General features: G+C 39.1%; 1 protein-coding gene across 1 annotated transcript in view; it reads right to left on the bottom strand.

Annotated features, from left to right (window-relative positions):
• rint1 (RAD50 interactor 1) overlaps positions 1–23,604 on the bottom strand; it is a 51,204-nt gene that overhangs the window by 16,237 nt on the left and 11,363 nt on the right. Inside the window, exons 3-9 of the mRNA XM_073066674.1 lie at positions 21,242–21,415; positions 19,572–19,721; positions 17,617–17,773; positions 15,983–16,093; positions 13,929–14,154; positions 11,813–11,950; positions 768–967 (exon numbers count right to left, since the gene is read on the bottom strand). Of these exons, the coding sequence (XP_072922775.1) occupies positions 768–967; positions 11,813–11,950; positions 13,929–14,154; positions 15,983–16,093; positions 17,617–17,773; positions 19,572–19,721; positions 21,242–21,415 (1,156 nt within the window). The remainder of the gene's footprint in view (positions 1–767; positions 968–11,812; positions 11,951–13,928; positions 14,155–15,982; positions 16,094–17,616; positions 17,774–19,571; positions 19,722–21,241; positions 21,416–23,604) is intronic.

The raw sequence follows: 23,604 nt of genomic DNA, 5'->3' as shown, positions 1-23,604 counted from the left end.
TGCAGTATGAACATTGTTTAAAATGCAGCTTAGTTTCAAATGACAAATGTAAAAGTGTAAAAAAAGTGATAATGAGTAATTACACACAAAGTCAGTAGGCATGCATTTCTGTAGATCAGAGAGAGGTGAGGGCAATGCAGATTAAAATACAGAAAATACTTTAAAACATTTAAATAGAGCTTAACTTGAGTAGTTACAGAACTTCCCAGAAATTATTGGTTTGATTTATCTAGACTGCCATGGAAACAGCCACAAGGGATGGAAGAAAAGGACACGTTGGGAATGTTTGAGGGGAGGTCACAGAACCTGATAGCAGCTGAGGCAGGAGACCAGGAGCTGGTTTGATGATCTTTCCCAAAGTGTGGAAGCCTGGCAATGTGGAATTGGCAATAAAAGGATGATTTAGGGACTACTGACCTTAACAGAGACAGCAATAACAAGAGCATAGATTTATGGTAACACTGAAGGATTACAGGTTAATTGATTCAATAATGAACTAGCCAGTCATCCACTATTTACAGAACCATATGTGTAAGCACCTGCCACATTGAAGGTTAACATAATGACTGAAAGATGAACATGATTAGGAATGATAACAAATTAAGCCTTACACAATATCATAATACTAAATTCAACCGATACCCAATCTATTTTACTCTATTAGCAAACTGAAGAACTATAACTATTATTTTGAAACAAATGTATTCTTTCTTGCTATCAAACACAAATTTTCATAACAATTATTGGAGAGATATGAATGTTCTTACTACATTATCTGCCCAGTCTGCCAATACTGCAGCTATATAGTTGACAGCATTTAGAATAGCACAGTATCGGGATCCTAGTGGAGAACGGGTTTCTTCCTTCATCACTTGAGTCAGACGAATCCTGAAATCATCAATAAGCTCCTTCTGCAGTTCCAAAAACTGAAGTTTTCGGCCATCTGTAGGAAGACCCTTATATCGGTCTGTTAAGATAAAATGTAAAAATGCAGCTATTTAGCAACTGTTTTTTAAAAAATGGAAAGAAGATATCAACTATCCAAATAACTTCAAGTTAGGTTCTTTGGATTTAATATATTCACATGCTTTCTAATTTTAATTTAATATACAGATTTATTACCAACATTAATTTAAATTAAAAGGCTTATCCAATGTCACCAAAAGATTCACCCAGCAGAATTTTAAATGACAATGTTGCCTTTTAACAGATTAAGTTAAATATAAAATGCACTTATTGAAAATTAACTAAAAATAAGTTTGTGAAATAAAAATAAACTATTAGTTTGTAACAGTTTCTAAGTAATATAATGAAAACAATTTACTTGACCTCATACTCATCACCCTGCCTAACTAATAGTATTATATGATCAATCACAGCAAGTACTTGAAGAAAGGGCTCCCCTGATCAACAAGAATGCCATGCTGCGGAGCAGAATTATTTCTATGCTATATGTGACAGATCTAACAGACCAGCACTGGGAAAATAAAGCACCATGAGCTAAAGGGTGCAAAATTGTATGACATCATAATCTATGGTTTCACATCCCAGGGTACCTCTTATATTTTCACTATCATCAAACCAGTAATGCAACTTTCATTTGACTGTGTAGGAAGTCAAGTTAGCAGAAATGTCAAGTATTCATTAAAATGAAACTACATCGTGGCTACCTAAAGCTGAAACTCAAACATCACAAACTAGAGTTAAAGGTAGAGAGTCCCAGAACTAAGAACTCAGAAAAGACTTTGTTGTATTAGCACGTTCAATGCAGAAATGTATTGGACAAAGACACAACAGAAAGAGAAAGGCCAATGCTTCCCCCATGGTTATCCTTGGAGTAACAGCAAGGCAAGCTGAAATTTCCAAGTACCTTCTGCTAAGTGAGCAATCATCCCTCTTTCCATTAACATCACATCAAACAAAGTCAGGAATCAAAAGATTGGGCATGGTACGATTAATGTTTTGAACTGTATATATTTCAATGCAAGAAGTATTGTAGGAAAGGCAGATGAGCTCAGGGCATGGATAAACACATGGAATTAGGACATTGTTGCCATTATTGAGACTTGGTAGCAGGAAGAGCAGGACTAGCATCTCAATATTCCAGGATTCCGTTATTTTAGATGCAACAGAGCGGGAGGGATTGAAGGGGCGGGGTGGAGTTACTAATCAGGGAAAATGTCACGGCAGTGCTTGGTCAGGACAAACTGGAGAACTCATCTAGTGAGGCTTTATGGGTGGAACTGAAGAATGAGAAAGGTATGACCACATTGATGGGGCTACATTATACACCACCCAACAGTCCGTGTAATTTAGAGGAACAAATTTGTAGAGAGATCGCAGACTGTTGCAAGAAACATAAGGTAGCTTCAACTTTCCACATATTGTCTGGGATTCCCATTCTGTAAAAGTTTGTCAAATGAGTTCAGGGAAGTTTTCTTAATCAGAACACAGAAGTCCCAAAGAGAGAGTATGCAAATCTTGATCTCGTATTAGGGAATGAGACAGGGCAGGTGACAGATGTTGGTGTAGGGAAACACTTTGCATCTAGTAAAAATAATGCCACTAGTTTCAAAGTAAATATGGAAAAAGATAGGTTTGGTCTGTGAGCTGAGATTCTAAATTGGAGAAAGGCTAAGTCCTGACGAAGGGTCTCGGCCCGAAACTTTGACAGCGCTTCTCCCTATAGATGCTGCCTGGCCTGCTGTGTTCCACCAGCATTTTGTGTGTGGTGTTGTTTGAATTTCCAGCATCTGCAGATTTCCTCGTGAAAGGCTAATTTTGATGGTTTCAGAAAGGATCTAGCAAGTGTGGAATGGGACAAGCTGCTTTCTGGCAAAGGTGTACTTGGTAAATGGGAGGCCTTCAAAAATGAATTTTGAGAGTACAGAGCTTCTATGTGCCTGGTCGAATAAAAGATAAAGACAGCAGGTTTAGGGAACCTTTGTTTTCATGAGACAGTGAGGCTCTGGTTAAGAAAAAAAAAGGTGCACAGCAGGTATAGGCAGGTAGGAACAAATAAGGTATTAATGTAGTCAAGAAATGCAAGAGAACACTTAACAAAGAAATCAAGAGGGCTGGAAGAAGGCATGAGGATGCCCAAGCAGTCAGGGTGAAGGAAAACCTTAAGGGATTCTACAAATATGTTAAAAGCAAAATGATTGCAAGGGACGAAACTGGTTCTCTGGAAGATCTGAATAGTAATCTATGCATGGATCCAAAAGAGATGGGGGAGGTCTTAAATCAGGGGTTCCCAACCTGGGGTCTATGGACCCCCTGCTTAATGATGTTGGTCCATGGCATAAAAAAAGGTTGGGAACCCCAGTCTTAAATGGATTTTTGTATCTCTATTTACTCAGAAGACAGACAGAAGGCAAAGCTGCAGCATGGTCATGGACCCTATACAGATTACAAAGGAGGAGGTGTTTGCTGTCTTCAGACAAATTTGGGTGGATAACTCACCAGGGTGTGCCGACGCAACGGTAGCGTGTGACATCATCAGCTCCGCTGTTGCTAGGCTTCAGACACAGCACCCTGAGGCACTGGTGATAATTACAGGGGACTTCAACCATGTGACTTTGGACAAGAAACTACCTGCTTTCTCCCAGTACGTGGATTGCTACACCAGGGGTAATAGGACTATTGACCTACTGTATGCAAACGTAGAGGAGGCATATAGTGCATCCCCACTGCCTTCATTGGGGAAAGCTGATCACAACCTGGTTTTGTTACAGCCCAGATATAAATCAATTGTGATGAGGCATCCCACTACCACACGCTCTTTTAGGAAGTGGACTCCTGAAGCTGAACAGGCCCTGAGAGACTGCTTCGGTACTACTAACTGGGATGTACTGCAAGGGGGGCTCTGTGGGGGCGTTGAGGAGGTCACTGAATGCACAACGGACTATATTAACTTTTGTGTGGATGCAGTTGTCCCTGTTAGAACTGTTCGCTGCTATCCCAATAATAAGCCCTGGATCACTAGTCACATCAAAGGCCTCCTAAACCAGAAGAAGAGGGCCTTTAAAGATGGTGATCGGTTGGAGCTTAAAAGAGTTCAGAAGGAACTCAAGAGTACAGATAAGGGGGGCAAAGGAGCAGTATAGGAGGAAGCTAGAACAAAAGCTGCAGAAAAAAAGCATGAAGGAGGTGTGGGATGGGATGAAGATCATCACCGGATGCGGTGCAAAGCGGGGGGCGAACATAAGTGGAGATGTGGAGAAAGCGAACCAGCTGAACAACTTCTTCAACAGGTTCGACAGCTCAATCTCATCCTCACCGCAGAAATCCACACCAGGCTTACTTCCCTCACAGGAAAATAGCCACTCACAGGAGACCTTGCCCACGCCCAGGATTACGGCTGCACAGGTGGAAGGTCAACTGAGGAAGATCTGTACCAGCAAGGCGGCTGGACCGGATGGAGTTTCCCCACGATTACTGAGGGCCTGTGCGACTGAGCTGGGAGAAACACTACAGCGCATCTTCAACATGAGCCTGGAGCAGAGAAGAGTACCCAGACAGTGGAAAACATCCTGTATTGTCCCGGTACCGAAGAAACCACAACCAAAGGAGTTGAATGACTTCAGACCTGTTGCCTTGACGTCGCACGTGATGAAGACCATGGAGCGGCTGATAATACAGAATCTGAGGCCACAAACCAGGCACGCCCAGGATCCTCTTCAGTTTGCGTATAAGGAGAAGGTGGGAGTGGAGGATGCTATCACGTATTTGCTGCACAAATCACTCTCTCACCTAGAGGGGGTCAGTTGTGCTGTGAGGATTACATTCCTTGACTTCTCTAGTTCCTTTAACACCATCCAGCCCAAGATCTTAAGGCACAAACTAACGGAGATGGGAGTAGACTCTCACATGGTGGATTGGATAGTGGACTACTTGACAGATAGACCTCAGTATGTGCGGTTGGGAGACTGTAGGTCTGACACGGTGGTCAGCAGCACAGGGGCGCCGCAGGGAACCGTACTCTCTCCGGTCCTGTTCACCCTGTACACATCAGACTTCCAATATAACTCGGAGTCCTGCCATGTGCAGAAGTTCGCTGATGACACGGCCATAGTGGGGTGTGTCAGGAATGGACAGGAGGAGGAGTATAGGAAACTGATACAGGACTTTGTGATATGGTGCAACTCAAACTACCTGCGTCTCAATATCACCAAGACCAAGGAGATGGAGGTGGACTTTAGGAGATCTAGGCCTCATATGGAGCCAGTGATCATTAATGGAGAATGTGTGGAGCAGGTTAAGACCTACAAGTATCTGGGAGTACAGTTAGACGAGAAGCTAGACTGGACTGCCAACACAGATGCCTTGTGCAGGAAGGCATAGAGTCGACTGTACTTCCTAAGAAGGTTGGCGTCATTCAATGTCTGTAGTGAGATGCTGAAGATGTTCTATAGGTCAGTTGTGGAGAGCGCCCTCTTCTTTGTGGTGGCGTGTTGGGGAGGAAGCATTAAGAAGAGGGACGCCTCACGTCTTAATAAGCTGGTAAGGAAGGCGGGCTCTGTCGTGGGCAAAGTACTGGAGAGTTTAACATCGGTAGCTGAGCGAAGGGCGCTGAGTAGGCTACAGTCAATTATGGATAACTCTGAACATCCTCTACATAGCACCATCCAGAGACAGAGAAGCAAGTTTCAGCGACAGGTTACTATCGATGCAATGCTCCTCAGACAGGATGAAGAGGTCAATACTCCCCAATGCCATTAGGCTTTACAATTCTACCGCCAGGACTTAAGAACTTTTTAAAAGCTATTATTAATGCTTTTTGAGATAGTGATTTAGATGCATATCATATTTTTTACTGAGTTAAGTATTGTATGTAATTAGTTTTGCTACAACAAGTGTATGGGACATTGGAAAAAAGTTGAATTTCCCCATGGGGATGAATAAAGTATCTATCTATCATTCACTTTCTTCATCAGCTTGTCACACGTTACCACATTCAGGGGAATTATATACTTTGGCGCTTAGGTCTCACTGTTCCTCCACACTACCTGAGCCTCTGTCATAAACTGTGTATGCTGCATCCCTTTAACTTTACAAATTGCATCACTCTGAACTTGACTGAATTAAATTCCATCTGCCATTTCTTTGCTCAATTTCCCAGTTAACCCAGATCTTGTTGTAACCTAGATCCCACTGTAATCAAAGAGCCTCCGTCTAGTCAACAGTCATTCAGTAACAGAACTTCACCATTCACCTGCACTCTTATAGTTAAGTATTGTTCCCAGAAGCACTGAGTTGTGAATGCCAGAGGGTAGAAGAGAGAGTAATTGCCAAGATGAAGATAGGCAAAATTGATTGCATATAAATACAAAATGGTATTGATTTGATACTCATTAATGAAACATAGTTGTAAAGAATCCCAGAATTCAGGATCAGGTGTATCACCACTGACATATGTTTTGCGATGCAGTACAATGCAAGACAATTACAAAACTAAATAAATAATGCAAAAGATGAATAATGAGGTCGTTCATAAGTTCATATACAATTCAGAAATCTGATGGTGGAGGGGAAGAAGCTGTTCTTAAAACACTGAATATGGGGTTTTCAAGCTCTTGTAGCTCCTCCCCAAGGGCAGTAAGGCCAAGTGCGCGTGCCCCGATGATGCGGGTCTTTAATGGTAGATGTTGCCTTCTTGAGGCACTCCTCTTGAAGATGTCCTCGATGGTGGGGAGGGGTGTACCTGTATTGGACCTTCTGAGTTTACAGCCATCTGCAGCCTCTAGTAATCCAACATATTGGAGACTCCATACTAAGCTGTGATGCAACGATTGAGAATGCTCCCCATTGCACATCTATGGAATTTGCTAAGGTCTTTGGTGACATACCAAATTGCCTCAAATTCCCATACTGAGTTTCCAGTACTTAAGAAAGGAATGATTCAGAAAACTACAGAACATTCACCTAACATCAGTAGTAGAAAAAAAATCTAAAACCTATTATTAAGGAAATAGTAAAAGGTTTTCCAGAAATAACAATAGAATTGATCACAGGCAACAGGTATTCATGACTGACATACTGTATCTTAGGGACTTCATAGGAACTACCAGAAGATTATAAGGTGGAACAGGCAGATGTGGTGTATTTGAACTTTTGGAAGGTTTTCTATTATGTTTCCAACCTAAGACATTATTAAACAAAATCAGAGCACATGGTATTGGTGTGACACACTGGCAATAGATTGGTTAATGAAAAGAAAACAGCAGGGATAAACAGTTTGTTCTCTGATTGGGAGGCTGGACTTGTGGAATGTTGCAAAAATCAGTGTTGGTGCTCCAGTTGTTCATAATCTATAATCAATGATTAATACATTTTGTAATATATCCAAGATTGCCTTTGAAGCAATGCTGGATGGCAGTGTACGTTGTGCAAATAGAACGCAGTTGTAAAGTGAATCATAAATGGAAAACAATGTGGAAATTTGTAAAGGCATCCATTTTAGTGGGGAAAAAAGCAAGAAAGCAAAGTGTTCTTTAAAATGGTGAGTGACTGAAAAATGCTGGTGTTCAGCTGAACCTAAAGGTCTTGATTAATGTTTCCTCTAACGTGTAATGACCAGTGTGAGCAAAAATCTTGTTCTTTGCAAGTTTTTTGCCCAGTGACAAATATGCACTAAAATTTATATTCATTTATTGTACTCATTTTAATAGCGAGCAAAACACTGTCAATAAGAACTTTGATTTCCTCTGGGTTTAATTGTTTTCACTCCGGTTCATCCACAGTCTCACAAAATGGTGGGTAATGAAGGATTTTCTCGCTGGAGCTTCTGTACACTGTCCATATGTGATCTGCTTGCTAAATGACGCTTTAAAATGAAGAGTTTCCAAATCCCTCTCCACTTCTTCCCACTTGAAAATTCTCCAGCAACTTTTGCATCATGACAATACACGTAGTTAACACCAGATTCTGTATTGTACATGAGTATTTCTCGTAGCTGCATGCTCCTGACCTCATGAGTTTTCGGTGTAGCAATTTTCTACTGTTTCATTACGCCATTCTGCTTTAAATGAACTAGCAGTTCTTTTGTGCTTCATGCCCTTTGTTTCTTTAGAATTTGATATTATGAATCAATAATTTCTTCAATAAAAACAAAAAGCCAGTTCTAAAATCTGCAGACAAATCATCACAAACTCCACACTGTCAACACATCTGCATCAGAAACCGGAAAAAGTTGGAAATCAGATTCATATTTAACTATGGATCGTTGGAATAATTAAATATATAGCTGCATTCCACTTGAAAAAATTACTTATAAGAAATGAATATGATATATTTTTGAAAATTTGGCACCCCTATCTACAAAAGATAGGATTAAATATATAGGTCCTTTGAAGATAAAATTATAAGTTATTTGGGGAAAATAAAAACTAAAGTTATTTTGAACTCCATGGAGCAAGTGGGGATCCACCGATATCCAGGCAATCTTTCTATCTTTTTACTTTCTTTCTTCTTTCGTTTTTTTTCTTTTCTTTTTTTTCCAGATAGGGATCTAAGGGGGGGAGGGTTAAGGGGAGGGGGGAGGGCCAATATTAATTTTTCACTATTCTAATATTCTATTCATTTTATGTAATTCTCTTTAAAAATTAATAAATAAATAAAAATTTAAGAAAAAGAAACGTGATTGCGTATGATCATGAAATATACTTAATGTGCCAATGAGGTAGAGGGTGACAACTTTGTGAGCAGTTAAATTCCTTTGTGCAGTAGTAGCAAAAGATAGTGTGTGAGCACACGATCTTTTCCTTAGATGGAACACTGATTTTGATATATGAATTACTCACAGTTAATAGTCAGCTGTAGCAAGAAATTATAAAGGCAAACAGTATTGACCTTATTCAAGATCATTTGGATATAAGAGCAAAGATATCTTACTGGAATCAAACAGTACCCCATACAGGTCAAATCATAGAGGGATCAGAAGTGGAGAAGCAGCTTCAAGTTCCTGGGTGTCAAGATTTCTGAGGAACTAGCCTGGTTCCAACATATCGATGTAGTTATAAAGAAGGCAAGATAGCGACTATATTAGGAGTTTGAAGAGATGTGGCATGTCAACAAATACACTCAAAAATTTATATAGTTGTACCGTGGAGAGCATTCTGACAGGCTGCATCACTGTCTGGTATGAAGGGCTACTGCACAGTACTGAAAGAAGCTGCAGAAGGTTGAAAATCTAGTCAGCTCCATCTTGGGTACTAACCTACAAAGTACCCAAGGCATCTTTAGGGAGCGGTGTCTCAGAAAGGCAGCATCCATTATTAAGGATCTCCAGCACCCAGGGCATGCCCTTTTCTCATTGTTACCATCAGGTAGGAGGTACAGAAGCCTGAAGACAAGTGATTCAGGAACAGCTTCTTCCCCTCCGCCATCTGATTCATAAATGGACATTGAACCTTTGGACACTACCTCACTTCCTTTTTAATATAAAGTATTTTTGTTTTTGCATGTTTTTAAAAATCTATTCAATATATGCAATTAATTTATTTATTATTATTATTATAATTTTTAGTTTATTTATTATTATTCTCTCTGCTAGATTATGTATTGCATTGAACTGTTGCTGCTAAGTTAACATATTTCACGTCACATGCCAGTGATAATAAACCTGACTCTGATTTCCTGATGTGTGGAAGGATTGTTGCAACAGAAGGAGTGCAACCAAAATTCACCAGCTTCATTTCTGAGACGGGTGTAGTTAACCATAATGGCTCTACAACTCTCTGGAGTTCTTAAGAATCAGAAGTGATCACACCAAAACACACACAATCCAAATGAGTTTTGACTGGGTAGATGCAGAAACAATACTTCTATCAGCTGCAGTCTTTAAGACCATGGATCACAGTCTCGAAATAAGGGATCAGAAGGCAGTAAATCTTTGGAATTTTCTACCCAAGCGAGCATGGAGGATCAGTTGTTCAGGATATTCAATACATTCAGATATTTAAAGATTTAAGACATATGAGTTCAATTAGGGAAGTGTCACCAAAGTAAAAGATCAGTCATAATTAAATAGGAATGGGGAAGAGTGGAGGGAGTCAAATGACATATTGGTGCTTCTTTTTTTATGTTTTGAGGAAGAAAAATCAGTGAGAATAGTCACCCTTCAGTGCCTGGAACTAACCTCCTTAATCACATGCAAAATTCAAGTGAGCACCACCAGCTATCAACTCCTAGATGAGTGCAGCCATACCTTGGAAAAAATTTATAAACCTTCAAAGTCAAGCAGAGTGCTTGACCACCAACTTTAATACACAATCTCTCAGTTCCACAAGGGCAGCAATTTAATAAAAACATCAGACCACTCTTCAGATTTAAATTTGTCACTGGATCAAAACTTTGGAAATTTCCTTCTGAACACCATCTTGGGCTCAGAATAACACAAAGCAGCAAAACGAACATCATTTCATCCTATGATGGAGATAAATGTAACCTTGCTTTAATCAGTTTCAGCGCATAACTAAGCATTTTGGTAAAAAAAAACGACCACATTATTCATAGTAACACTGTTACTTAGAAAATCGGATGAAGTTGAAAAATGACCCTCCCAGTTACAAATACATGACTCACTGAAAGCTGTGATGCCTGTAATTAACTTTGCATAAAACAAATCATTAATGATTATTTCAATACTGAAAAGCTATTAGACTTTTGTTATGTGGTAAAATTCATTAATCCACACATTTACCAGACAAACAAATATTAGAAACTGTTGGATGATTGCTTTTTAAATAGTTTAACAGACAACTACTTCTTTCAATTTTAGGATGTTGCATCATATTTCAATGAAACTGGAAGTTTGAAGGGAGCATGAAGAATAGAACCAAGTATGTTTTAAGGCAGCACAATTCACAGAACATAAGCTAAAGGCACAGTGGGAATTGGGCACCAGTGAGTGGAAGGGGAGGTGGGAATTGGGGCCCCCGCGTGTGGAAGGGGGTGTGGGAAATTTGGCGCAAGTGAACACTCATGGACTTAAAGCCCAGAATTCTTTCTAGTGGTCAGGGAGGCTAGTGAGTGGGGAGCACAACAGTGCTGCTGCATATAGATAGGGAGCAAAGCAACCAGGCAGGCAGCAGCAAATGAACGTGGTGCACATAAACTAGAGTTCTGGCTAGTGGATTAGGAGCACAGCAACTGAAGCCCGGCTAGTGGACAGAGAATGCAGCAAATAGAATCTGGTAAATGGCATGCAATGCAGCAAACATTATTTAGTGAACTAGATTCCAAGCTGCCAGGATTTTACAATGATCAGTTAGTCAATTATCAGAATTTTGCTATAACGTGTAAATTCTGTAGTGTACAGTGTATAGTTTAATGGTCTTTGTACTACTGAATGCATAGAGGCAGTGGAGAGTTACACAACACGTACAAAATTGGCAGAAAAATAAGTGGTATGGAAGAATGGCATTATGGCATTTTCATTTTTTTGGAGAGAAAAAGTGAGGTAAAATGTAATAAATTATTAAAGTAATGAAACTTTTTGAACAACAGAATATTTCAACCTTGAAGGAGATCCAAAGTCTATCAATAGAAGGGTGTCATCAAAAGATCAAAAGGAGTTACAAAAATTTCATTTAAAATGATTAAGAATATGGAACTTGTTTCTACTGGTAGGTGTCAAGGTAAATGATACAGAGGCTCTTAAAAGGACACTAGAAAAGTCTAACAGGAAGAAGGGAATAAAGGTTTCTCCTTTTTATTCATATAAAGCAGCATTGGATGAGACTCAAGTGCAACATCAACACTGGCATAAAATGGTTGATTTTATATAGTATATTATTTGTAACTTCTTTACCTGTAATCACTAAAAGAAGTGTCATGAATGTTTCAGCACAATCTGGAGCTTTCATCTCATCTACATCCATAATGTCCTTATACTGGGATGTCCATGCAGCTTCTGAAGACAACACTGAATCCATCTTTTCTAAAGCAACTGAAAGTCAAGATTGATTAGATTATAAATTGTGTTCAATCAGCACTGGGTGCCTGTGACACGCAGTTCATTCTAAAAGCAAGCAAAACATGCAATTTTCCAGTTCAGTATGACTTACTACTTTAGACAATCAGAATCAGGTTTATTATGACTGGCATGTGACGTGAAATATGTTAACTTAGCAACAGCAGTTCAATGCAATACATAATCTAGCAGAGAGAAAAAAATAATAAATCAATTACGAATATTGAATAGATTTTAAAAAACATGCAAAAACAGAAATACTGTATATTAAAAAAGAAGTGAGGAAATGTCCAAAGGTTCAATGCCCATTTAGGAATTGGATGGCAGAGGGGAAGAAGCTGTTCCTGAATCACTGAATGCCTGTCTTCAGGCTTCTGTATCTCCTACCTGATGATAACAATGAGAAAAGGGCATGCCCTGGGTGCTGGAGATCCTTAATAATTGACACTGCCTTTCTGAAACACCGCATCCTAAAGATGCCCTGGGTACTTTGTAGGCTAGTGCCCAAGATGGAGCTGACTAGATTTACAGCTCCCTGCAGCTTCTTTCGGTCCTTTGCAGTAGCTCCTCCATACCAGTCAGAATGCTGTCCACGGTTCAACCATAGGTGTTGTTGAATATATTTGTTGACATGCCAAATCTCTTCAAACTCCTAATAAAGTATAGCTGCTGCCTTGCCTTCTTTATAACTACATCGATATGTTGGGACCAGGTTAGATCCTTGAGATGCTGCTCACTCTCTCCACTTCTGATCCCTATACGAGGATTGGTATGCACTCCTTCGTCTTACCCTTCCTGAAGTCCACAATCAGTTCTTTTGTCTAACTGACATTGAGTGTCAGGTTGTTGCTGTGGCACCATTCCACTAGTTCGCTTATCTCACTCCTGCAGGCCCTCTTGTCACCACCTGAAATTCTACCAACAAAGGCTGTATCATCAGCAAATTTGTAGATGGTATTTGAGCCATGCCTAGCCACATATGTGTATATAGAAAGTAGAGCAGTGGGCTAAGCACACACCCCTGAGGTGCGCCAGTGTTGATCATCAGCGAGGAAGATATGTTATCACCAATCCGCACAGATTATGGTCTTTTGGTTAGGAAGTTGAGGATCCAATTACAGAGGGAGGTACAGGGGCCCAAGTTCCACAACTTCTCAATCAGGATTGTGGGAATGATGGTATTAAATGCTGAGCTATAGTCAATAAATAACATCCTGACGTAGGTGTTTTGTGTTGTCCAGGTGGTCTAAAGCCGTGTGGAGAGCCACTGAAATTGCGTCTGCCGCTGACCTATTATAGCGTTAGGCAAATTGCAATGCGTCCAGGTTCTTGCTGAGGTAGGAGTTTGGTCTGGTCATGACCAACCTCTCAAAGCATTTCATCACTGTTGATGTGAGTGCTACTGGGCGATAGTCATTAAGGCAGCCCACATTATTCTTCTCAGGCACTGGTATAATTGGTGCCTTTTTGAAGCAAGTGGGAACTTCCACCTGTTGCAGTGAGAGGTTGAAAATGTCCTTGAATACTCCCACTAGCTAGTTGGCACGGGTTTTCAGAGCCTAACCAGGTACTCCATCAGGACCTTCTGCCTTGGGAGGGTTCACTCTCTTTAAAGACAGCACAACGTTGGCCTCTGAGACAGAGATCACAGGGTCATCAGGTGCAGCAGGGATCTTCACAGCTGTAGTTGTGTTCTCCCTTTCAAAGCTGCATAGAAAGCATTGAGTTCATTTGGTAGTGAAACCTCACTGCCATTCATGCTATTGGGTTTCGCTTTGTAGGAAGTAATGTCTTGCAGACTCATGTACAATGCTTCAAATTTATCTCCCAGTAGTTACAAACAACAACAAATCAATTATATTATCATTCAACTGATCTATCATGCAAAATATAGTAAATGTCCTATGGGAAAAAAGAGAATTACTCTTCTACAACAGTCCATGTGAATGCTTACATTTTCTTTCCACTGTCAACCATTTCTGAAAGCAGGTCTCTTCTGAGAGGATGTGCATACAGCTTGGGAGGCTGCTAAGATAGCCATGGGCACTACGCAGTTCTTTTTCAAATAACAATATTTCATCCACCATGTGACAAAATAGGCTATCATCATAGAGGAGCCTTGGAATATCAGCAGACATCTTCTCCAAAACCAGCATTACAAGACCCCGTGAGAACTCCAGCTAAATAACAAGGACAGGTGGAAACATGTTATTTGAATAAATTAAGACTAAATACTGCCAAGTATTTGGAGGTTAAAGTACACAGTAACCTGATAATACTTTATGTGATTGTAGATTTTTATATACTATTTTTATAGCTGTGTAAATAACATGTATTATTTAAAAAAGCATCACCAATGGAAAATAAAAATAAAGAAAAAAAATAGCTGATGGTGGAAACCCAAAATAAAAACAGAAAATGCTGGGAATACTCAGCCCACGTTTGCGGGATGAGAAATAGAATTTATATTTTAAGTTGAAGATACTTTGTTAGAACTGACAAAGTTTTTTCAACTTAAAACATTTACTCTGTTTCTCTTCCTGCAAGTGTAATGTAATCCAATTCAGTTGACCAATCTCTTTCAATTTTTATTTCAAAATTTGAATAATGACTTCATTATTCAAAAAATGAATAATTGAAAATCAATTCAAAGGCTGCCATTTGTTCAGGTGATTAAGCATATTATAAATATTGCTAAAGAAAGTGGTTCCTTTACATTGTCATAGCCGTCGGAATAGTGGGGATAAGTTCCCACTACCTATTAAATGCTCCCAATGGTGTGTGTCTCAAATAGCCTCTGACAACCAAATCCACCTCCTAGCCTTCGTACGTAGCTTAGCTACTAAGCCACTAAGTCTGGTGGAACCATTTCTACAGGCAGAAGAAGGGGCAAAAGCAGGTGACTGGTTTCTTAATACGAGTCTCTTCAGGCATATGGGGCTCGTCAGCCCTGGTTGGCAGCTCATCTAGAAGGAAAATGCTCATCCTAAACCTCCGCTTCCTTGTGGCTATACCCACTCATAGCAAAGGCTTCGGGAGTAAACCTAGAGGTAAAGATCGGGAGCTGGAGTCCCCAAGGCAATCCGATGTTGAGTTCAATGTTGACAGGCAACTCCGGTGATGCCACTGGTTCCAAACTGTATCAGCCGCTGCCCTTCCCTTGAATTCACCAGCCGCATTAAGAGAGGAAGCCTGCAACATGGGGAACAACTTGCTCTTTATATCCTACTGCCCTGCTTTACATATCACGTAGACAGCTAGGATGCGATATTCATGGTCAACCCCAACTCGTGGAAGACCTCATAATGTAAGTACTCAAATTCAGAATAATTTTTATAAAACGTGTTTCTAAGAATTTAATAACAGAAATATGGTTGGAGCACGTTTATGCAAAGGTTCAAAGGAAATAAAATGCTGGATTGAGAAATAAATTATCCTCACAGAACATTCTCACTAATTTGAAATATCTTGGAAGAGAATTTTTAAGGGATAAATGAATAAACTATCTTTTCCATAACTCAAACAACTCATTTTCTAACTTTTATCATATACTTCCTTTGTCATTCAACAATAAAATTGTGTAACATCTAGTTTATACGCTTAAAAATCTTAAGATAATTTTTATAAAAAACGGTATTAACAGTAATCCGCCACAGTACCTGCCTCTTAGCTCCAATAATGCAGGTTCAATACTGACCTCTGGTGCTCTGTGGTGTTTGTACACTTCCCCTGTGATTGCAGGGGATTTCTGAGTGCCCTCCAAGGACAGGCCCATTCATAAGTTAATTTTTCCAAGTGTGTAGCTGAGTGGTGAAATCTCGGGGAAGTTGATGGGAATGTTGGCAAAATAAAATAGGATCAATGCAAGATTAGTGCAAATGGTTATCTGTGCTCAGCATGGAACTGGTGGACTGAAAGATCTGTTTTGGTGCTTTAAAAATTCATAACTCCAATATAACTGATGGCTAGAAATCTTAATTCTCTATATAAAACTATATAAAAACTTACCCTGGCATCTAAAGAAGAGCCTGTTTTATCTATAATGGGCTGAATTTTCTGTTCCAAAAACTTGGTATGGTTTCCAATCCACATTAGCACCTGCGTCAGATACCACTCTGGCTGCAGAAATAGAAAGTAACTTGTATTTTACCAGTTCCAACAATATTCCTGATGCTTAAAATACACTTAATATTAAGATTCGAACTTAGCACAACTTTTAGAATGTGGGTTAACACAATTCAAAAGCAAGCAGCATACAGTTCTCAGTAGAAGCTAGGTTAAAAATTCCATACATTGTCACTGGAATTAACTTTACTGAAAGTTACTCAGTTCAAAATAACTAGTTAAAGTACTATAATGACAAATATAAATCAGCACTGTACATTTATATTAATGTAGAAATATTTTTTATGAAATATGTCCAAAAATGACGGTATTTTCTTCTGCATATTGACTCGAGGAAAATGTAAGCTATTGGAACATTTACTGAAGCAAAGGCAGTGAACAAGAAATCCAAGCTTTTATTTAAATGAATGAAGTTTACATAGTGACTCGTGAAACAAATATTAGTCAAATCTTCATTTTGCATTTCATTTTTTACATACTCTGTAATGACACAAAATGAAGCCATTTGGTCCATCAAGTTTATGTCAGTTCTCAGACAATTTCTGCACTTATTTCCCTATAAGCTGTTGAGAAAGGAACAGTTTACCAAGTGGAATTTTGTTGATAGAGACCAATGTATCATTTAATAAGTTGAAAACTGCCAAACTGTTGGTTTAGTTTTGGGCTGTGAGAACATGAGTTGCAAAGTGATAGGAGGAAAAGGTGAATGGCTGGAGAAGAAGGAAATGCTGTGAGAGGAGAGTGGACCATGGGAGAAAAGGATGGAGCAGTGACATCAGGAGGTGACAGGTAGGTGAGAAGAGTAGGAGTAAAAGGGGAGCCAGAGTGTGGGGAGGGGGGTGGCCAATGGAAGAAAAATGAAGGGGGAAGAGAAAAATTACCGCAAGTTAGAGAAATCAATGTTTGTGCCATTAAGATAGAGGCTACCCAGGCAGAATATGAGGTGTCGCTCCTCCAACTTGAGAGTGGCCTCATTATGGCAGTAGAAGGTGCATGAAGTGACATGTCAGAATGGGAATGGGGATTGGAATTAAAATGCTTGGCAACTAGGAAACCAGGTGTTCAATAAAGCTGCTATGGGAGATCTCACTAATGTAGAGAAGGCCACATCAGAAGCACTGGATACAGTAACTGACCCCAACAGATTCGTAGGTGAAGTGCTGCCTTACCTGGAAGGACTGCTTGGGGCCCTGAATGAAAGTGAGGGAGGAGGTGAATGCGCAGGAGTAGGATTTCTGTTGCTTGCAGGGGTTGTGTCATGAAGGAGATAAGTGGGGAGGGATGAGTGGACAAGGGAATCGTGGAAGGAGTGATCTCTGCAGAAAGCAGAGGTAAAGATGTACTTGGTGGTAGGAATTTTTAAGAGCACCTTGTCTAGATCTTCAAATGGCAAAAATTATAACCTCACAAAGAACAGATGGAGATAGTAAATTTAAAATTTGAAAGAGGTAATTCTGGCTATAATAGAATTCATTACATTATTTTATATCAAATATAAGTTTCAAAAAATTTTAAACCTTAGTTAGCATATTTGTTTGTCTGTTGCCAGAAAAATGGTATTTAAATCTCTTCTGTAGTGGTAGTAACATAAGCTGAATGGGAATTGCAATAGGCAGAGACGGTGGAATATCATACTTCTCTGGTAACTGCTTCTGTTTAGTTATTAGTTCATCTCTGCATCAATAAGTTAAGGTTAATTTCAGCCCAATTCAAAAAGGATATTTTTAAAAACTCCTAAAAACGTCAGTGAAAGGCACCGTGTACTTGCAAAAATACAGGTTATTTTTCCAGAAATGCTTATATATAATTACTTCATTAAAGATAGTTGCACTACAGTTGTTAATAAATAACAATAAAATCTAACAGTTGAATAAAGCAGAAAAATGACTCTTCTTATACTGTAAACTGAAAAATAAAAGGCAACCAATAAAACCCAAAACCTGAGACCAAAGTGCTGTTTGGGCATTATTTATGATGAACTAAGCAATCAGATGCTTAGTGTTCGCAACATCTGCATTTTTTTTTGACTTTCAAGAAATTCCAACACAAGCTTTCGGCAACAGCACGATATGACTGACAAATATTTATCACCATCTCCTGGTCTAAAGTAGTTGCTGCATCAGAAAAGCGTAACCTTCAGAAACCATGAAGAGTAAAATCAAAATAAGTATTTCTGGGCTGGTCCTATTAACAATTTCAACTATATGCAATTTTGAAAATTAGCTAAAACATAGGTTAACATTTTTGAACATTTTCAAAATAAGTGTTATTACATTTCCCATGCTTGCTCTGCATATGTAAGCAGCACTCTTAATAAGGCATATTTACATCTTTTCTCCTATTCCACCTTCATAGTAGATAGAATTTGCTGATTTTCAAGTATCTCACATGTGTCTGTTCGACTGAGGAGTCAGTTTGAACTGTGAAATATGGAAGCTCATCTGGCACAAGACAAATCTCAAAAGAGCACCCTTGTACTCACATTAGTTTACCTAATTGTGAACTTAAAAGTTAGTTCTTAATGATAACAAAATGTAATAGAACTACCGTAGATTCCGGATTTTAAGCCGCTACTTTTTTCCCACATTTTGAACAGCTTTGAACTTTGCGGCCAATAATCCAGAGCGGCTAATGCAAGGTTTTTTTCATGCCGCCTCGTAAACATTTTGCCTCGTAACAGTAGACCAATAAAATTGATGAGTAGTTCACAGAGGTCCAATGAAATTGTACGATAAATCAAGCGCACTTTCACAATTAAATTATTGTAAATCAGTCATTTGTACTCACCCTCATCAACATGGAAAACACTCGAAGCATTGTGCTACCTACCCTACTTAGTTTAAACTATATTTGTTTTCTGTACTACATCGCGGGATGCTATGACGACACACCCGGTTTCGCGGTGTCTTGTGGGAAAATGCCGTTTGCGATGAAACGGAAAGGAGGGGGGAGCGGATTACGCGAGCGGCTTTGGATCCGAGCGAACTCTGCTTTTAAGTTAAAGGTATCAATAACTTTTCCTGGTAGGCTGCAGTATATATATTTTTTACCAGTCGTTAGGAGATATTGGAATGTTGTTCAGTAAAGAAGTATACGCAACGTATATTTAAAAGTAGCCGCGTACGGGCACGGTTCGAAAAAAAGCATTTGCAATATGTATTTGTTTTTGTTACCATATGGATTTAATTAAAAGTTAAAAAAATCCTCACGTGTAATATCTTTCTGTGTAAATATCTCATATTACAACGTGGGACACCTGCGGCCGAAAATCCGGTGCGGCCTAAAATCCGGTGCGGCCTTTACATTTAAAAAAATGATTTTATTTCTAAAATTAGTGCCAGCGGCTTAAAATCAGGTGCGCTCTGTAGTCCGGAATCTACGGTATTTTTATATTTTTCCAGCAACTTGTGATTTGGAAGTAATTCCATATTTAAGTAAGATAATTTTGTTAGCATAACTGAAAAAAGGATACGATGTCTGCAGCTTGAGGAGCTGAATGAATAGTGTTTCTAAGTTGTTGTTGAGTTCTGTTGAATTACCCACTGATGCCAGTGCGAGAGTCTGGGACTGCTGGGGTCCAATGAAAGGCCAATGCAGTTGCTTTAGAATTTCATCAAAATCACTATGTGGAAGAAATAGTCAATGAATCTTTTCAAACAGATTTCTCTCTTCCAAAAATTTATATATAATGACGAGTTATATACTGTATAATAAAAACATAACCAAATGCAGCAGTGATCTTGCTCCCAAACTGCAGTAACTTTTGGTGATTTATTTACAAGGACATGTAGGTCTCTTAAGTTTCCTTATAAACAATATAGAAAAAAAACTTTATTACAGTTGAAAATAGCTAGTTTTTGAAGCCTCTGCAGAACCTAGGAGTGAAAGAAGGAATATTACCAAGAATGCATAAAATTTTACAGTATCTTGCACTCTACCACTGTAAATAAATTTCTTATCCATTTCCCTAATAATTTATTTCTGTTGCAGAGTTCAAAAAAGGTATATAACAACATGTTTTTTAAATACACAGTATAGAAATGATTTTAAAATATGTTGTTCAAAGGAATCTGGAGTACTTGTACATAAAACAATAAAAGTTAACATCCAGGTACAGCAAGCTATTAGGAGAACAAACAGCTATCATAAAGACATCTTACCAAAATTATATAGGACCCTGGTAATACTGCACCTGGAATATTGTGAACAGGTCTAGTCTTCCTACATAAAGAAGGGTATGCTTACAGTACAGGAAATGCAAGGTTTACTAGATTGATTTCTGTGTCAGGAGTTTGTCCTTTGAGATGACATTAAACAGTATAGTGGCATACACTGAGTTTTGAATGAGAGGTGTTTCTGAGTTTAAGCTCCACAACTTGTGGGATTCAGCACATGACCTTCTCAAAGAAATTAAATAAATACAACACAAATACCAAAAAATATCTATTTTTAATGGGGGAAGACAATAGAGAGAGAGGAGGAAGACAGAGCAGCAATAGAGAAAATGGGAACAGTAAGAAGACTGATGGGAAAGTGTTTGCAGGAAAATGATGCAGGTAAGATCATATGTTTAAGTGATCATTGTGTCTGTCTGCTTGGGATATGCATGAATGCATATTTACATTTATATATCTGCAAGTGTAAGCAGAGCCTTTTATCCACTTGTTTTGGACTTCCTTGCTTTTGGATAAAGTGCTTGCACTATTAGCACTGTGCAGCAGCAGGTTTGCAACAGCCAACTCATTTTGTATTAATTATGACACAGATATTTTTATCAGAAGCAATTCATCCACAGTCCTTTGGGACTACATAAGCAGAAATATTCAAGATATTTGGGTCTTGGAAATTAAGGGGATTAAGAGAAAAGGGAAATTGACAAGGAAGCAATGATCTTACTGAAAGGCTGAGCAGTTTGAGGGCCAAATAGCTTACTCTTTTTTTTCTTATATTCTACATTAAAAATATTAGAGAATCTAGAAAATATTAACAATTGATAATTGTAGATATTTAACATTTAAAGGAAAAAATGACCACTTGCTTTTCAGAAACTTCACATCATGTTTTATTCTATTACATCCAACATCAAAATTGATAATTGATTTTATCCCTAGTAACCAATATTTCATTTTTTTCAATACTCACTTAGTCAATCTGTCCTTGAGAATTTTATGCCAAAATTTGACAGTGGATCTTATGAAACTGAGCAGATGAGTGCAAGATGATTCTTGAAGCTTTATGTCTAATTCTGCCATGGAAACTAGAGTGCTGGCAGCATCTGAGACACTATTTGTCATTAGGTGCTGTTGAATGCAATCACTGGAGAAAAAATATAATATTTTAAGAATAGTATTTACAAGTTAAATACAAAAAAAAGATGCACAGAATAAATTTAATAATGAACTTGAGAAAATTCATGTTCTTGCCAGAAGTATAGTGAAGGATGATTTAAGTCATTGCCTAACTTCAACTCTTTTCAAAATGATGGGATTTAATACTAAGAGATAACCCAACAAACAGAGCCTCTGTTAAATAAGAATGAAATAAATAGTAGTAGCCTCCCTGCTTAACTGACAATGCCTTGCCCTCAGCATCAATCCAGAGAATCCACAACTTCAAACATAGATCCTTCTTTAGGTCCAGAAACCTAAACAATGTGCACTTACTCTGGTGTGTTGCCAACCAAGCCCAGTACAACTGCACAGGACTTATGTCTGTAAGGTGAGTACCTTATATTAAAGATATAGGTAACATTAACTTACCAAGCACAGTAGATTCCACTGAGCCAAAGGTTAATTCTACTGGATTATTAATCAAAAGAAATATGAACACAATAAACGAGGTACTCTAAATTAAGAATATACTTCTGTGAATTGTGAAGAGCAGCTGAGTGATAGAATTAAGACCATAAAATATAAGAGAAGTAGGTCATTCAGCCCATTGAGTCTGCTCCGCCATTCAATCATGGGCTGATCTAATTCTTCCAGTCATTCCCACTCACCTGCCTTCTCTCCATACCCCTGGGTAATCAAGAACCTATCTATCTCTGCCTTAAATGCACCCTATGACTTGGCCTCCACAGCTGCTCGTGGCAACAAATTCCACATATTTACCACCCTCTGACTAAAGTGCTTTGAAGGATGAAAGCACAGAAGTAATGCAGAGGATGTTTAGGGACCACTTGTGCTGAGTTCAGGATAGGCTTGTCCCACTGAGACAAGGGAAAAATGGTAATTAAAGGGAACTGGGGCTGACGAAACATGTGAGGCAACTCATCAAGAGGAAAAAGGAAGCATATGTTACATGTAAGAAGCAGGAAGCAGGAGGGGCTCATGAGAAATACAGGGTAGCCAGGAAGGAGCTTAAGAAAGGACTTAGGAGAGCTCGAAGGGGGCATGAGAAGGCCTTGGCATGTAGGATTAAGGAGAACCCCAAGGCATTCTATGCATATGTGAAGAACAGAAGGATGACAAGAATGAAGATGGGGCTGCTAAAGGATAAAGAAGGCAACATGTGCCTGGAGGCAGAGGAGGTCCTAAGTGTTTACTTTGCTTCAGTATTCACAAGTGAAAAGAACCTTGATCAGGGTGAGGTCGAAATAGAACAGGCCTATGTGCTGGACAATGTGGAGATTAAGGAAGAAGTAGTGTTGGACCTTCTTAAAAACATCCAGACTGATAAGTCCCCAGGGCCAGACATGATATACCCCAGGTTGCTGTGGGAAGTGAGAGAAGAGATCACTGGAGCAGTAGCTATGATTTTTGAATCCTCTTTGGCTGCAGGGGAGGTGCCAGAGGATTGGACAATGGCAAATCTAGTTCCCTTGTTTAAAAAAGTTAACAGGGAGAATCTTGGGAACTATAGAGCAGTGAGTCTTACATCGGTTGTCTGCAAACTATTAGAAAGGATTCTTAAGAATAGGATCTACGAGTATTTGGAGAAGTACAGTATACTTAAGGATAGTCAAGATGGTTTTGTGAAGGGAAGATCGTGCCTCACGAGCCTGATTGAGTTTTTTGAAGAGATAACAAAAGAAATTGATGAGGGTAGGGCAGTGGATGTGGTCTATATGGACTTTAGCAAGGCATTTGACAAGGTCCCCCATGAGACTCATCCAGAAAGTCATGAGGCATGGGATCAGTGGAACCTTGGCTGTTTGGATAAAAAGTTGGCTTACAGGAAGAAAGCAGAGAGTAGTAGTGGAATGAAAGTATTCTGCCTGGAGGTCGGTGACTAGTGGAAAGCCGCAAGGATCTGTCCTGGCACCCTTGCTCTTTGTGATTTTTATAAATGACCTGGATGAAGAGTGAGTAAGTTTGCGGATGACACGAAGATTGGTGGAGTTGTGGATGGAGCTGTAGGTTGTCGAAGGCTACAAGAGGATATAGACAGGATGCAGAGCTGGGCAGAAAAGTGGCAGATAGGAGTTCAATCCGGGTAAGTGTGAGGTGATGCATTTTGGAAGAACAAACCAGAAGGCTGAGTACAGGGTTAATGATCGGTTACTG

The sequence above is a fragment of the Hemitrygon akajei genome, chromosome 14, assembly GCF_048418815.1.
Source record: "Hemitrygon akajei chromosome 14, sHemAka1.3, whole genome shotgun sequence".
In the NCBI taxonomy this organism is placed as follows: Eukaryota; Metazoa; Chordata; class Chondrichthyes; order Myliobatiformes; family Dasyatidae; genus Hemitrygon; species Hemitrygon akajei.
Note: the sequence above shows the minus strand (reverse complement) of the source record. Positions and strands in the feature narration are given on the sequence as shown.